General features: G+C 48.8%; 1 protein-coding gene across 1 annotated transcript in view; it reads right to left on the bottom strand.

Moving 5' to 3' along the window:
* Positions 1-638: 638 nt before the first annotated feature.
* WNT11 (Wnt family member 11) overlaps positions 639-14,419 on the bottom strand; it is a 43,749-nt gene continuing 29,968 nt past the window's right edge. Inside the window, exon 5 of the mRNA XM_060235030.1 lies at positions 639-832. Within this exon, the coding sequence (XP_060091013.1) occupies positions 658-832 (175 nt within the window). The 3' untranslated portion in view covers positions 639-657. The remainder of the gene's footprint in view (positions 833-14,419) is intronic.

Genomic DNA, 14,419 nt, shown 5'->3' with positions numbered 1-14,419 from the left:
CGCTTCTAAAAGGACAGAAAACGGCACTTGTTTTATTCTGGGCAAAGGCCTTTCCTCCTTTGTCACCTGAAGTCCTTGTTACCATCTGGAAAAAAAAGAGGGCCATTTTTAAAAAAAAAAAAAAAAGGAAAAGAAGGGAGAGAAGCCAAAAGGATTAAAAACCGTTGCTGAAAAAGCATTTCCTTTGTCAGGGAATGAATGTCGGTCTCTCTGGGATGCCACTGTCTTTTACAATAGAGAAACAAATGGCTTCCTGTATTATTTTCATGCATTCTTCATCCCCCCGCCCCGCCCCCAAAGAAAAGCTCCCCACTCCATTGCAGACAGAAGGCATTCGGTAGCTGCACGAATGCTGAAAATAAATGTCGATTTGTACCACGAGAACTGTTCCGCCCCCTCTGATTTGTGTGTGCGTCAGGTCGCATCCGACATAAAGCAGTGAAGTTTTAAGTCCTGCGTTTTGCACGTTACCAAAAGGGAGCATTGCGTCTTAAAACGGATCTGCTCCAACGCTGCGATTGCTTTCCAATAGATTTTTCTTTTGTTGTCCCCCTGTGGCTCTGCTAAAGTAAACATGGTCTAGCGTGGGAAAGCTTTTTCTCCCGTCTTGGAAGAGGTGGCGAGGAGTTCTCGGCCCGGCAGAGAGGAGGGAGAGCCTCATTTGCACACGTATCTCTCGACAGTCTTCTCGCATTTCTTGCAGGTGACGTAGCAACACCAGTGGTACTTGCAGTGGCACCGCTCCACCACTTTATCCATGTAAGGGTTGTAGCCGCGCCCGCAGCACATCAGGTCGCAGCTGTCGCTGCCGTTGGAGGTTTTGTTGCATTGCCTGGAAGGGAAAAGAAAAAGGATGTGAGTCAGGTGGGGCGGGGTGGACGGCGGACTGACAGAATCACCTGCAATTGGGGCTTTTTTTTTTTAGAAAGAGCCCAGCAGGAACTTATTTGCCTATTAGGCCACACCCCCTGACATCACCATTGTTTTGCATGGGGATTTTTGGTAGGAAAAAGCCCTGCAGGAACTCATTTGCCTATTAGGCCACACCCCCTGACATCACCATTGTTTTGCGCAGGGATTTTTTGTAGGAAAAAGCCCAGCCGGAACGCATTTGCCTATTAGGCCACACCCCCTGACATCACCATTGTTTTGCGTGGGGATTTTTGGTAGGAAAAAGCCTAGCAGGAACTCATTTGCGTATTAGGTCACACCCCCTGACATCACCATTGTTTCGCGTGGGGATTTTTGGTAGGAAAAAGCCCAGCAGGAACTCATTTGCCTATTAGGTCACACCCCCTGACATCACCATTGTTTTGCATGGGGATTTTTGGTAGGAGAAAGCCCAGCAGGAACTCATTTGCCTATTAGGCCACACCCCCTGACATCACTATTGTTTTGCATGGGGATTTTTGGTAGGAGAAAGCCCAGCAGGAACTCATTTGCCTATTAGGCCACACCCCCTGACATCACCATTGTTCCGCATGGGGATTTTTGGTAGGAAAAAGCCCAGCAGGAACTCATTTGCCTATTAGGTCACACCCCCTGACATCACCATTGTTTTACATGGGGATTTTTGGTAGGAAAAAGCCCAGTGGGAACTCATTTGCCTATTAGGCCACACCCCCTGACATGGCCACTGTTCCGCATGGGGATTTTTGGTAGGAAAAAGCCCAGCAGGAACTCATTTGCCTATTAGGTCACACCCCCTGACATCACCATTGTTTTACATGGGGATTTTTGGTAGGAAAAAGCCCAGTGGGAACTCATTTGCCTATTAGGCCACACCCCCTGACATGGCCACTGTTTTGCGCGGGGATTTTTGGCAGGAAAAAGCCAAATCACCATTGTTTCACACAGGGCTTTGGGTAGAAAAAGCCCAGCATGAACTTATTTGCATGCTAAGCCACACCCCCTGATGCCAAGCCAGCCGGAACTGCGTTCCTGCTTTTTAAAAAAAAAGCCTTGGTTCTATCCGCCACAAGTTCAGTCAATCCTCTGTGTGAGTGTGTGGCTCTATATATGAAAAGCCTGAAACGTATTTTATAAGTCTTTCTCTAGTTCTGTATTGAATGAGTGTTTTCCAGCGTGAGGGAAACACTGATTATTTCTATAACTTCAGCCTGCCAACATCTATAGTATTCTAAGATTATTTGTTATTTGAACTGCCTGCCTGCCTGCCAACTGATTTTTCATAAGAATCCAACAGTTATGATTTCCTCCCTTCCTTGCCTTCTATACTTAATAAACTTAATTTTGGGTTTTTGACTTTAAACCGCTGTCAGCGCCTTCATTATTTTCTGACAAGGTTGAATTCTGGTTCCCTGAGGTACTGGGTGAAGGTGACAACATTCAAAGTGGTCACTGTTTACCCTGCTGACCCTGACTGTCCCTCACACCTCTGCTCCAAACCCTGTTGCTTTGTGCAGAGTGGGGCTTTTTTTGTAGCAGGAACTCCTTTGGACATTAGGTCACACACCCCGATGTAGCCAATCCTCCTGGAGCTTACAGGGCTCTTAATACAGGGCCTACTGTAAATTCCTGGAGGATTGGCTACATCAGGGGTGTGTGGCCTAATATGCAAAGGTGCTTCTGCTAGAATTCCACCCCTGGGCCACACTTCCCTGATGTAGCCAATCCTCCAAGAGCTTCCAGGGCTCTTCCTACAGGGCCTACTGTAAGCTCCAAGAGGATTGGCTACATCGGGGGTGTGGCCTAATATGCAAAGGTGCTTCTGCTAGAATTCCACCCCTGGGCCACACCTCCCTGATGTAGCCAATCCTCCAAGAGCTTCCAGGGCTCTTCCTACAGGGCCTACTGTAAGCTCCAAGAGGATTGGCTACATCGGTGGTGTGGCCTAATATGCAAAGGAGCTTCTGCTAGAATGCCACCCCTGGGCCACACTTCTCTGATGTAGCCAATCCTCCAAGAGCTTACAGGGCTCTTAGTACAGGGCCTACTGTAAACTCTTGGAGGATTGGCTACATCGGGGGGGGGGTGTGTGTGGCCTAATATGCAAAGGAGTTCCTGCTACAAAAAACCACACAAACCTGGTGCAGAGCAAAATTACTGAACAGCTGATTGAGCTGGGGGAAGAGGACTAGGAAGTAGAAAGAGGGGAGCTGGATCTACCACTGTAAAGCGATGGAAACGGATCCAAAACAAGATTTATACGACATTCCTCATGAGCTCATGCTTTAGGAGCAGTTAGGGGATTAATGATGTGCCGAGACGTTGTTCTCATTCTGTCTTCTTATTTATTTCTGACTCAGCCTGGCCTTCTGTTTGTTATTTCAGATTTTGGAATTCCAGAGCAGGTTCAATTCCCCCCCCCCTCCTTTTTCTCTCTTAAGTCTTTTCCACTCATCACCCCTTTTCCAGGGGGAGGGAGAGATGCGTGTAAATATTTACAGATCTCTGGAAGGTTTGCGAAGGCATTCTTCACAGCACTCCGAAGCCCTGAGCCAAAACCCACGACTCCCGGCCCACATGCTGTGTGTTTGTCTAGCGCTGGACCAAAGGCGTTGTTATACACACACGCCCCTAGGAGCCGGGACAGGCTCCAGCGGAACAATCCAACACAATCCCTCCTACGCAAATTAGTCCTGACAAATATTTGGAGCAAAGGTTCCGAGGGTTCAGTGGCGTACGGTGGGGAATTGGAGGGCTGAAGAAAGGGGTGAGTTTTTGAACCAACACCCAGAGAATCCAGCTCCCTGCCAAACATCTTATTTAGAAGCAAACATTGGGATAAGACATAATTGGGAAAGTCTCTAGGATTGCTAGCTCTGGATTGAAAATGCCTGGAGATTTTGGAGCTGGAGCTTGGGAACAACGTAAGAACGCAAGAGAAGCTCTGTTGGATCAGGCCAGTGGCCCCTCCAGTCCAACACTCTGTGTCACATAAGAACATAAGAGAAGCCCTGTTGGATCAGGCCAATGGCCCATCCAGTCCAGCACTCTGTGTCACATAAGAACATCAGAGAAGCCATGTTGGATCAGGCCAGTGGCCCATCCAGTCCAACACTCTGTGTCACATAAGAACATCAGAGAAGCCATGTTGGATCAGGCCAGTGGCCCATCCAGTCCAGCACTCTGTGTCACATAAGAACATCAGAGAAGCCATGTTGGATCAGGCCAGTGGCCCATCCAGTCCAACACTGTGTCACATAAGAACATCAGAGAAGCCATGTTGGATCAGGCCAGTGGCCCATCCAGTCCAACACTCTGTGTCACATAAGAACATAAGAGAAGCCATGTTGGATCAGGCCAATGGCCCATCCAGTCCAACACTCTGTGTCACATAAGAACATAAGAGAAGCCATGTTGCATCAGGCCAATGGCCCATCCAGTCCAACACTGAGTCACATAAGAACATCAGAGAAGCCATGTTGGATCAGGCCAATGGCCCATCCAGTCCAACACTCTGTGTCACACAGTGGCCAAAAAACCCCAAGTACCATCAGGAGATCCACCAGTGGGGCCAGAAGCCCTCCCACTGTGACCCCAGCCCCCCCGCAAAGCACCAAGGATACAGAGCATCACTGCCCCAGACCGAGAGTTCCAACAATACGCTGTGGCTACTAGCCACTGATGGACCTCTGCTCTATATGTTTATCCAATCCCCTTTTGAAGCTGTCTATGCTTGTAGCTGCCACCACCTCCTGTGGCAGTGAATTCCACATGTTAATCATCCTTTGGGTGTAGAAGGACTTCCTTTTATCCGTTTTAACCTGACTGCTCAGCAATTTCATCGAGTGCCCACGAGTTCTCGTATTGTGAGAAAGGGAGAAAAGGACTTCTTTCTCTACCTTCTCTATACCATGCATCATCTTGTAAACCTCTATCCTGTCACCCCGCAGTCGACGTTTCTCTGGCTGCAAAGATGAGAGGAAATCTTTTTTTCTTTTATTGCACATGTGGTCCATTGTTCCTCTGATTACTGAATGGTGTGTTTCACACTTTGGGGATTTCATTGTTATGACTGGGGTCTGAAGAAATGAAACTTTATCTTAAAGCTGCACCTGATCACCGGGGTTATCTAATCAAAAGATGCTTGTTCAAGAAAAATGCCAATGGGACCAATTTTTTGGGGGGGGGGTGGTGGTGGTGAGGATTAGGATCTCACAACCTTATGTTGGCTGGTCAACCTCCAGAAAGAATTCTCTGCTCCTCTTTCGGAAATTCTTGGAAATTTGGAAGAAGAGCCTGGCAGGGTTTGGGAAAGGGAGGGACTATAATGCCACAAAGTCTACCCTTCAAAGCAGCCATTTTCTCTAGGGGGACTCTCTGTCATAGAATCATAGAGTTGAAAGGGAACCTCCAGGGTCATCTAGTCCAACCACTTGCAAATGCAGGAAACTCACAAACACCTCCCCCTAAATTCACAGGATCCTCATTGCTGTCAGATGGCCCTCTAGCCTCTGTTTAAAAACCCTCAAGGAAGGAGAAGGAGAAGAAGGAGGAGGAGGAGAAGGAGAAGAAGAAGGAAAAGAAGGAGAAGAAGGAGAAGGAGAAGAGGAAGGAAAAGAAGGAGGAGAAGGAGAAGAAGGAGCCTGCAGCTTCTGCCTCTGCCCCAGAAAGCTTCCAAGAAGCAGCAAGCCCCACAATGGATGGGAAAGGGTGCCCCCTGACTTTTTAAAAAGCCCCCTGACTTTAAAAATCCCGGCTATGGCCCTGGCCTCAACCAGGTTTCTCTTCTGGCTGTTTGGTACTCCTGCACTGCTGAGGCGTTCCCGGGAACCAATCCGTAAATAAATCTGTCTTCTTTGTAGAGAACGTACAATTCCTGCCGCAGTGACTTCCATATTGTTGTGCACCGCAAAACTTTCTGCACACCAGCAAACCCAAAGTCTGGACAGTTGCTGCCTTTGGAGCATGTGGAAACTGAGGATTTATACCCTGCCCTTCACTCGGCATCTTGGGCAGCTTACAACCCCCTTCCCTTCCTCTCCGCACAACAGACACCCTGTGAGGTCTGTGGGGCTGAGAGAGCTCTGAGAGAAACTGCTCTGGAGAGAACAGCTCTGCGGAGAACTCGTGACTGACACAAGGTCACTCCAGCAGCTGCTTGTGAAGGAAAAAGGGGGGGATGAAGCCTGGTTCTCATAGATTAGAGTCTGTGCTCTTAACCACTACACCTAACTGAGGTTCTTGTCTTCCTAGGGCTCAGCTCCCTTCCTGAAACTCTGGGAGTTCCCAACCTGGATCTGGCAGCTCTACCCCCCCCCCAAACCCCCCCCCTACACCGGTGGTCTGGGGTGACCTGTCAACCATTGACCTGTCAGCTGTTTCAATTGTTATTTGTTGAATGTTGAAATTGTATATTTTAATTGTTTTATTGCGATTGGAGAGCCAGTTTGGTGTAGTGGTTAAGTGTGCGGACTCTTATCTGGGAGAACCGGGTTTGATTCCCCACTCCTCCACTTGCACCTGCTGGAATGGCCTTGGGTCAGCCATAGCTCTGGCAGAGGTGGTCCTTGAAAGGGCAGCTTCTGTGAGAGCTCTCTCAGCCCCACCCACCTCGCAGGGTGTCTGTTGTGGGGGAGGAAGGTAAAGGAGATTGTGAGCCGCTCTGAGACTCTTCGGAGTGGAGGGCGGGATATAAATCCAATATCTTCATCTACCTCACAGGGTGTCTGTTGTGGGGGGGGGGAGGTAAAGGAGATTGTGAGCTGCTCTGAGACTCTTCGGAGTGGAGGGCGGGATATAAATCCAATATCTTCATCTACCTCACAGGGTGTCTGCTGTAGGGGAGGAAGGGAAAGGAGATTGTGAGCCGCTCTGAGACTCTTCGGAGTGGAGGGCGGGATATAAATCCAATATCTTCATCTACCTCACAGGGTGTCTGCTGTGGGGGAGGAAGGTAAAGGAGATTGTGAGCCACTCTGAGACTCTTCAGAGTGGAGGGCGGGATATAAATCCAATATCATCATCTTTTATTCCTCGTGTGCCTGCTTCAGCAGGGAGGGCGGGACAGAATTCTAGACCATTTTCGCACACAGCTTACCACGGGGTCACGTTCCTGTTCTCTCCGCAGCGTCCGTCGGATTTCCCATTACCTTCCCCGAAGTTACAGGAAGTGCCGCGGCTTTTGCGTAGCAAACGTAAAGGGCTAAAACCCAGTTTACGTTTGCTATGCAATAGCAGCAGCACTTCCTGTAACTCCGGCACAGATAATGGGAAATCCGATGGACACTGCAGAGAGAACAGGAACGTGACCGCGTGGTAAGCTGTGTGCGAAAACGGTCCTAATAAATAATAATAAAATAATACTAATAATTTGTTATGAGGGTCGGATCTGACATAAATGAGATCTTGTTGGGCGAAGCCATGACGAGCCGGGCCGTATGCTTCCCTATTTAAGAGTAGGTAGCGGAGATGGAAACTTTATAAAGGAGAGACAACCACAACGGAAGTTTGGTTATAAAAAAAACAACCTTAAAATAAAACATGCTTAAAACATTAGCACTTGTTGGTCTTAAAGGTGATTTCCTTGTATCTTTCCCATGGGATCCAGGGAACTGGACAAAGGAAGCTCTGGCTCTTTCCTTCCTTCCCCAGGCGACCAGGAGGGGGAGGAGCCTCAGCCAGTAGAAGGAAGAGTGGATTGGCTAAGTAGCTCTGTTGTGCAATTGAGAGAGCCTGGCAAAGCATGCTCTGTATTCTTGGTGCTTGGGGGGGGGGGAGCAAAGTGGAAGGACTTCTAGCCCCACTTGTGAACCTCCTGATGGCCCTTGAGTTTTTGGCCACTGTGTGACACAGAGTGTTGGACTGGATGGGCCATTGGCCTGATTCAACGTGGCTTCTCTTACGTTCTTAAAGCAAGCTCTCCCTCCCCCTTTCCCCCAAGGGAGGAGCCTCAGCCAATGGGGAAAACAAAGGCTTCGCTCTGTAGTCCCTGTGTGATTGAGCAAGCCTGGCAAAGCAAGCTGTGATGCAGAAGGAAGCAAGAGAGAGGGAGAAGGAAGCAGATGACAGCCCGTTGCTCGGGGGTCTGACTCGGCCCCCAGGCCACCTGTTTGACACCCCTGGGCTAGAATATCAGACTAAGATCTGGAAGACCCAGGTTCGAATCCCCACTTGTGACATGGAAGCTCACTGGGAGACCTTGGGCCAGTCACTTACTCTCAAGTCTGTCATACCTCACAGGGTTGTTGTGAGGATAAAATATAAGACAAGTAGAATCTCGTAACCGGGCGCCCAATGTGGTGGAAGTGGGGGGGATAAAATAAAGGAAACAAAACCAGTTAAGTAAGCCAAGAGTCCCTCTATCTATCCAGGGACTCTTCAACATCTTAAACTAAACCGAGCCTGTGGTTAACCTTTCAATCATGTACACAAGCCTAACGCTGAAGAAAACGAAGAATATGTTCTCTCCAAGGAAAAAATCCTTTCAGCTTTGTCTCAGCGCAAGCGGACAGCGCAGCAAAAGAGTATCGCGGTCATAAATCACTCGCCTAAATTATGTTTTCTGCCCAGGGACTGATGACTCCCGAAACCATTTTGCAAAATTTCAGCAGAATTTCCCTCATCTGTTTCCCCTTCTCTCTCTCTCCCCCCCCCCCCCCCTGTCAACAGCAGCCTAATCTGGTCTCATTTAAATTCTTATTTGAAACCAGTGAAGAATTTTCCACAAATGCGCTCCGTGTTTAAAAGAGCGACGGTTGTTTCTTGAGGAGGGAAAACTTTCCAAAACCTGAAGAGAAATATCTTTCTTCTCCAGTAAACACAAGCTGTTATGGCTGTTTTAACAAATCAGTTCCTGTCGCGATTGATTTTTCTCTTCAAGTCATTTCTTTTTCTGTTTGGCTTAACAAAACCACAGTGATGATTAAACGGAAAGTAGAGGGATATCGTTCTAGTTGCTAGTGCTGTCCCACGCAGACATAGTCCTTAGGGTTGCAACGTGAAAGTGCAGAAAAGGGCCACTAAAATGATAAGAACATAAGAGAAGCCATGTTGGATCAGGCCAATGGCCCACCCAGTCCAACACTCTGTGTCACATAAGAACATAAGAGAAGCCATGTTGGATCAGGCCAGTGGCCCACCCAGTCCAACACTCCGTGTCACATAAGAACATCAGAGAAGCCTTGTTGGATCAGGCCAGTGGCCCACCCAATCCAACACTCTGTGTCACATAAGAACATCAGAGAAGCCATGTTGGATCAGGCCAGTGGCCCACCCAGTCCAACACTCCGTGTCACATAAGAACATAAGAGAAGCCATGTTGGATCAGGCCAGTGGCCCACCCAATCCAACACTCTGTGTCACATAAGAACATAAGAGAAGCCATGATGGATCAGGCCAGTGGCCCACCCAATCCAACACTCTGTGTCACATAAGAACATAAGAGAAGCCTTGTTGGATCAGGCCAGTGGCCCACCCAATCCAACACTCTGTGTCACATAAGAACATAAGAGAAGCCATGTTGGATCAGGCCAGTGGCCCACCCAGTCCAACACTCCGTGTCACATAAGAACATAAGAGAAGCCATGTTGGATCAGGCCAGTGGCCCACCCAATCCAACACTCCGTGTCACATAAGAACATCAGAGAAGCCTTGTTGGATCAGGCCAGTGGCCCACCCAATCCAACACTCTGTGTCACATAAGAACATCAGAGAAGCCATGTTGGATCAGGCCAGTGGCCCACCCAGTCCAACACTCCGTGTCACATAAGAACATAAGAGAAGCCATGTTGGATCAGGCCAGTGGCCCACCCAATCCAACACTCTGTGTCACATAAGAACATCAGAGAAGCCTTGTTGGATCAGGCCAGTGGCCCACCCAATCCAACACTCCGTGTCACATAAGAACATAAGAGAAGCCATGTTGGATCAGGCCAGTGGCCCACCCAATCCAACACTCTGTGTCACATAAGAACATCAGAGAAGCCTTGTTGGATCAGGCCAGTGGCCCTCCAGTCCAACACTCTGTGTCACATAAGAACATAAGAGAAGCCATGCTGGATCAGGCCAATGGCCCATCCAGTCCAACACTCTGTGTCACATAAGAACATAAGAGAAGCCCTGTTGGATCAGGCCAGTGGCCCTCCAGTCCAACACTCCGTGTCACATAAGAACATAAGAGAAGCCCTGTTGGATCAGGCCAGTGGCCCACCCAATCCAACACTCCGTGTCACATAAGAACATAAGAGAAGCCATGTTGGATCAGGCCAGTGGCCCACCCAATCCAACACTCCGTGTCACATAAGAACATAAGAGAAGCCATGTTGGATCAGGCCAGTGGCCCACCCAATCCAACACTCCGTGTCACACAGTGGCCAAAAAAACCCAGGTGCCATCAGGAGGTTCATCAGTGGGGCCAGGACACTAGAAGTACTCCCACGGTTGCCCCTCGCCACCCGGTTTTTTTTTTTTTGCCACTGTGTGATACAGAGTGTTAGACTGGATGGGCCCCTGGCCTGATCCAACATGGCTTCTCTTCCGTTCTTCTGTTCTTAACTGTAATAGTGGGATGTCTCTGGTGTCACCTGGAGTTTCTAGCAACCAAAAGAATAATGCGGAAAGGAAGCAGGTAAAGAGCCCAAAGGCATCCACGATAAACCAGCCTCAAGTATGAAAATCCACAAATTTAGTACGAAAATCCACAAATTTAGTATGAAAATCCACAAATGGGCTGTTCCTTAGCTGCAGAATATTTGAGCTATTTGCCATATGTGAATGATTTAAATTATTTTGAAGCTCGTAGAAGCCTCGTGCGAAACAGAGCGATACGGACATCCCTGTTGCGGTCTTGTGCCTTATTGTCATTCTTCTCTACACCGGCTACTGCTGAAAGAAATTGGAGCATTGGACTCTATTTTCACGGCCTTTGCCACACCTCGGCTTTACCATTTTAAGATATTGGATTTAAGATATTGGCTCTTAAGGAATAAGAACATTTGTCGCAAATTGAAGGACTGTGTATTCGGGCGTGATATACACATTGCACTTTTGCATGAGTCTCCTATGTTATAAATTTGTGAATTTTCATCCTTGAGGCTGGTTCTTGGCAACTCTAACGGCCGCACTCGGGCACTCTTGTCATGCAAACAGCATCAGTAGGTTTCCGTGGCGAAGGTGGATGCAGCTTCCCTTGTTTGGGTGACTCATTTCCAAACCATCGCCACACTACTTGGGGCCTCCAGTCAAGCCAGAAAGCCAGGCCTACCACTAGTTAATCCATTAATGCTCAGAGAGCGGCGTGTCAATAGGGAGGGGAGGAAGGGAAGGAGGTGAAGGATCATGACTTGGCAGTCTCGCCGTTCTAACACCTCAGGTTTCCTGATCCTCGAAGAGGCATTTGCTGCCAATTTGAAAGGTGGGGGGGGGGACCTTTTCTTCTTTCCTTGCCAACCTAAAGCATGAAGGAATGGGTGAAATATGGTGGAACTGTTGTGTAGGGGGGTGGGGAGAAAGCCCATCACAGCGGATAATTTGGAACCCCCTCCCACCCTTTCAGTCCATCCAATCCATTTCTTAAAAGCAACGCCCGACTCTTCTGAAAATTGGAACTTCTGAACAGGCCTAAACTCTTAAAAGGTGCTTTTGGGGCCCTGTTAACCCATTTGGAAGACGGCCACCCCAACCGTGGTGCTTTTTATGTGTGGGAGGGTGTGAACTATATTTCATTGAAAGTCTCCTGCCCTCTTTCTCTCACACAGAGGCAAGCACGTTATATATCTTCTTCTGTTTCTGCCTGAAAAGACATTTTCCTGGAATTCCCCTCCTCTCTACCCTCGTATCATTCGCCGATCTGATATTTGCAGAGTCAAAAACAGGAAGGAGGAGAACTCCCCCCTTTCGTGTATCCCAGAAGTGTGAATTCATATCATACATTTTCCCACACAACCACTGCGCATAGGAGGAGATGGGCTGGGGCTCAGCGAAGAACCTCCGCTTGGCATACAGAAGTTCCCAAGTTCAATCCCCGGCATCTCCAGTTAAAAGGACCAGGCAGGAGGGGATGGGAAAGACCTCAGTGGTAGAGCACCTGCTTGGCATGCAGAAGGTCCCAAGTTCAATCCCCGGCATCTCCAGTTGAAAGGACCAGGCAGGTGGTGATGGGAAAGACCTCAGTGGTAGAGCACCTGCTTGGCATGCAGAAGGTCCCAGGTTCAATCCCCGGCATCTCCAGTTAAAAGGACCATGCAGGAGGGGATGGGAAAGACCACAGTGGTAGAGCACCTGCTTGGCATGCAGAAGGTCCCAGGTTCAATCCCCGGCATCTCCAGTTAAAAGGACCAGGCAGGAGGGGATAGGAAAGACCACAGTGGTAGAGCACCTGCTTGGCATGCAGAAGGTCTCAGGTTCAATCCCCAGCATCTCCAGTTAAAAGGACCAGGCAGGAGGTGATGGGAAAGACCTCAGTGGTAGAGCATCTGTTGGCCTGCAGAAGGTCTCAGGTTCAATCCCCGGCATCTCCAGTTAAAAGGACCAGGCAGGAGGTGATGGGAAAGACCTCAGTGGTAGAGCATCTGTTGGCCTGCAGAAGGTCTCAGGTTCAATCCCCGGCATCTCCAGTTAAAAGGACCAGGCAGGAGGGGATGGGAAAGACCACAGTGGTAGAACACCTGCTTGGCATGCAGAAGGTGCCAAGTTCAATCCCTGACTTTCCCAGTTAAAAGGACGAGGCAGTACACAGGGATGCCAAACTCATATGTTATGAGGGCTGAATCTAATATAAATGAGACCTTGTCAGGCCAGGCCATGTCAGGCCAGGCCATGTGTGTACCTGTTTTAAGATTAGGTAGCAGAGATGTAAACTTTATAAAGGACACAGACAAACACAATTAAAGATTTAAAAAACAAAACATGCTTAAAACAGCACTTGTTGATCTTAAAGGTGCTTTCTTTGTATCTCTCCCATGGGATCCAGGGAACTGGGCAAAGGAAGCTCTGGCTCTTTCCTTCCTTCCCCAGGGGACCGGGAAGGGGAGGAGTCTCAGCCAATAGAAGGAAGAGAGTCTTGGCTCAGTAGCTCTGCAGTGCAACTGAGAAAGCCTGACAAAACAAGCTATCCCTCCCTTCCTTCCTCCCCAAGGGATGAGCCTCAGCCAGTGGAGAAAACAGAGGATTTGCTCTGTAAGTCCTGCGCGACTGAGCAAGCCTGGTAAATCAAGCTGTGAGGCAAAGAGAAGCAACAGAGAGGGAGAAGGAAGCAGATGACAGCCAGCTGCTCAGGGGCCTGATAGGAGCCCTCCAGGGGCTTGCACTCGGCCACGTTGAACCTCATCTGCCACGTTGCCGCCCACTCACCCAGCCTCAACAGATCCCTTTGGAGTGCCTCACAATCCTCTCTGGTTCTCACCACCCTGAACAATTTAGTGTCATCCGCAAGCTTAACCACTTCGCTGCTTACTCCCAACTCCAGATCATTAATGAACAAGTTAAAAATCATCACACCCAGTACTGAGCCCTGCAGCACCCCATATGTATCAGAGGAAGTGTGCATGTGCACAAGTTAGAGTTCAGTGGCACCTTTAAGACCAACTTGGTCATAAAGGTGCCTCTGAACTCTAACTACTTAAGGAACAGTCTCCACATTTGGAGATATAATGGCTCAGGTGAGCATTGGACGGAGCAACATCTCTTTTCCCTGGGAGCTCTCCGAGGTGCTGAAGAGCCTGCCTCTCAACCAGTATTCTAACTCTGGGCCTGGCCCCCATGACTTGCTTCTGCAAGCCTCCAGATGTTCTGTCCCCTCCTTGCCTTGTTTAAGGCCCTGGGGGCTCCTTTGGAAGGCCTCTGCTTTCTGATCACCTCACAAAATGTGCACAACACAATTGTTCAAGAGGGTGTTCTTGCAGACAGAGAAAAGCTGCATTGTAATGGACCAGCTTGGGAGGTGATTCCCACTGCGAATCCAGTTTTTCCTACTCTGATTGTCCTATTGCCTTAAACAGATATGCTTTGCACATATGGTTCTTGTTTAGGATCATAGAGTTGGAAGGGACCTCCAGGGTCATCTAGTCCAACCTCCTGCACAATGCAAGAAACTCACAGATACCTCCCCCTAAATTCACAGGATCTTCATCGCTGTCAGATGGCCATCTAGCCTCTTTTTTAAAACCTCAGAGGAAAGAGAGCCCACCACCTCCCGAGGAAGCCTGTTCCACTGAGAAATCACTCTAACGGTCAGGAAGTTCTTCCTAATGTTGAGCCTGAAACTCATTTAATTTAATTTCAACCCACTGGTTCTGGTTCTACCTTCTGGGGGTACCAAAAACAATTCCACCCCATCCTCTATATGACAGCCCTTTGATTACTTGAAGATGGTGATCCTATCACCTCTCAGCCGCCTCCTCTCCAGGCTAAACATGCCCAGCTCCTTCAACCTTTCTTCATAGGGCTTGGTCTCCAGACCCCTCACCCATCTTCGTCGCCTCTGGACGCGTTCCTGTTTGTCTATATCCTTCTT

This window comes from Heteronotia binoei, chromosome 3 (assembly GCF_032191835.1).
Source record: "Heteronotia binoei isolate CCM8104 ecotype False Entrance Well chromosome 3, APGP_CSIRO_Hbin_v1, whole genome shotgun sequence".
Taxonomy (NCBI): domain Eukaryota; kingdom Metazoa; phylum Chordata; class Lepidosauria; order Squamata; family Gekkonidae; genus Heteronotia; species Heteronotia binoei.
Note: the sequence above shows the minus strand (reverse complement) of the source record. Positions and strands in the feature narration are given on the sequence as shown.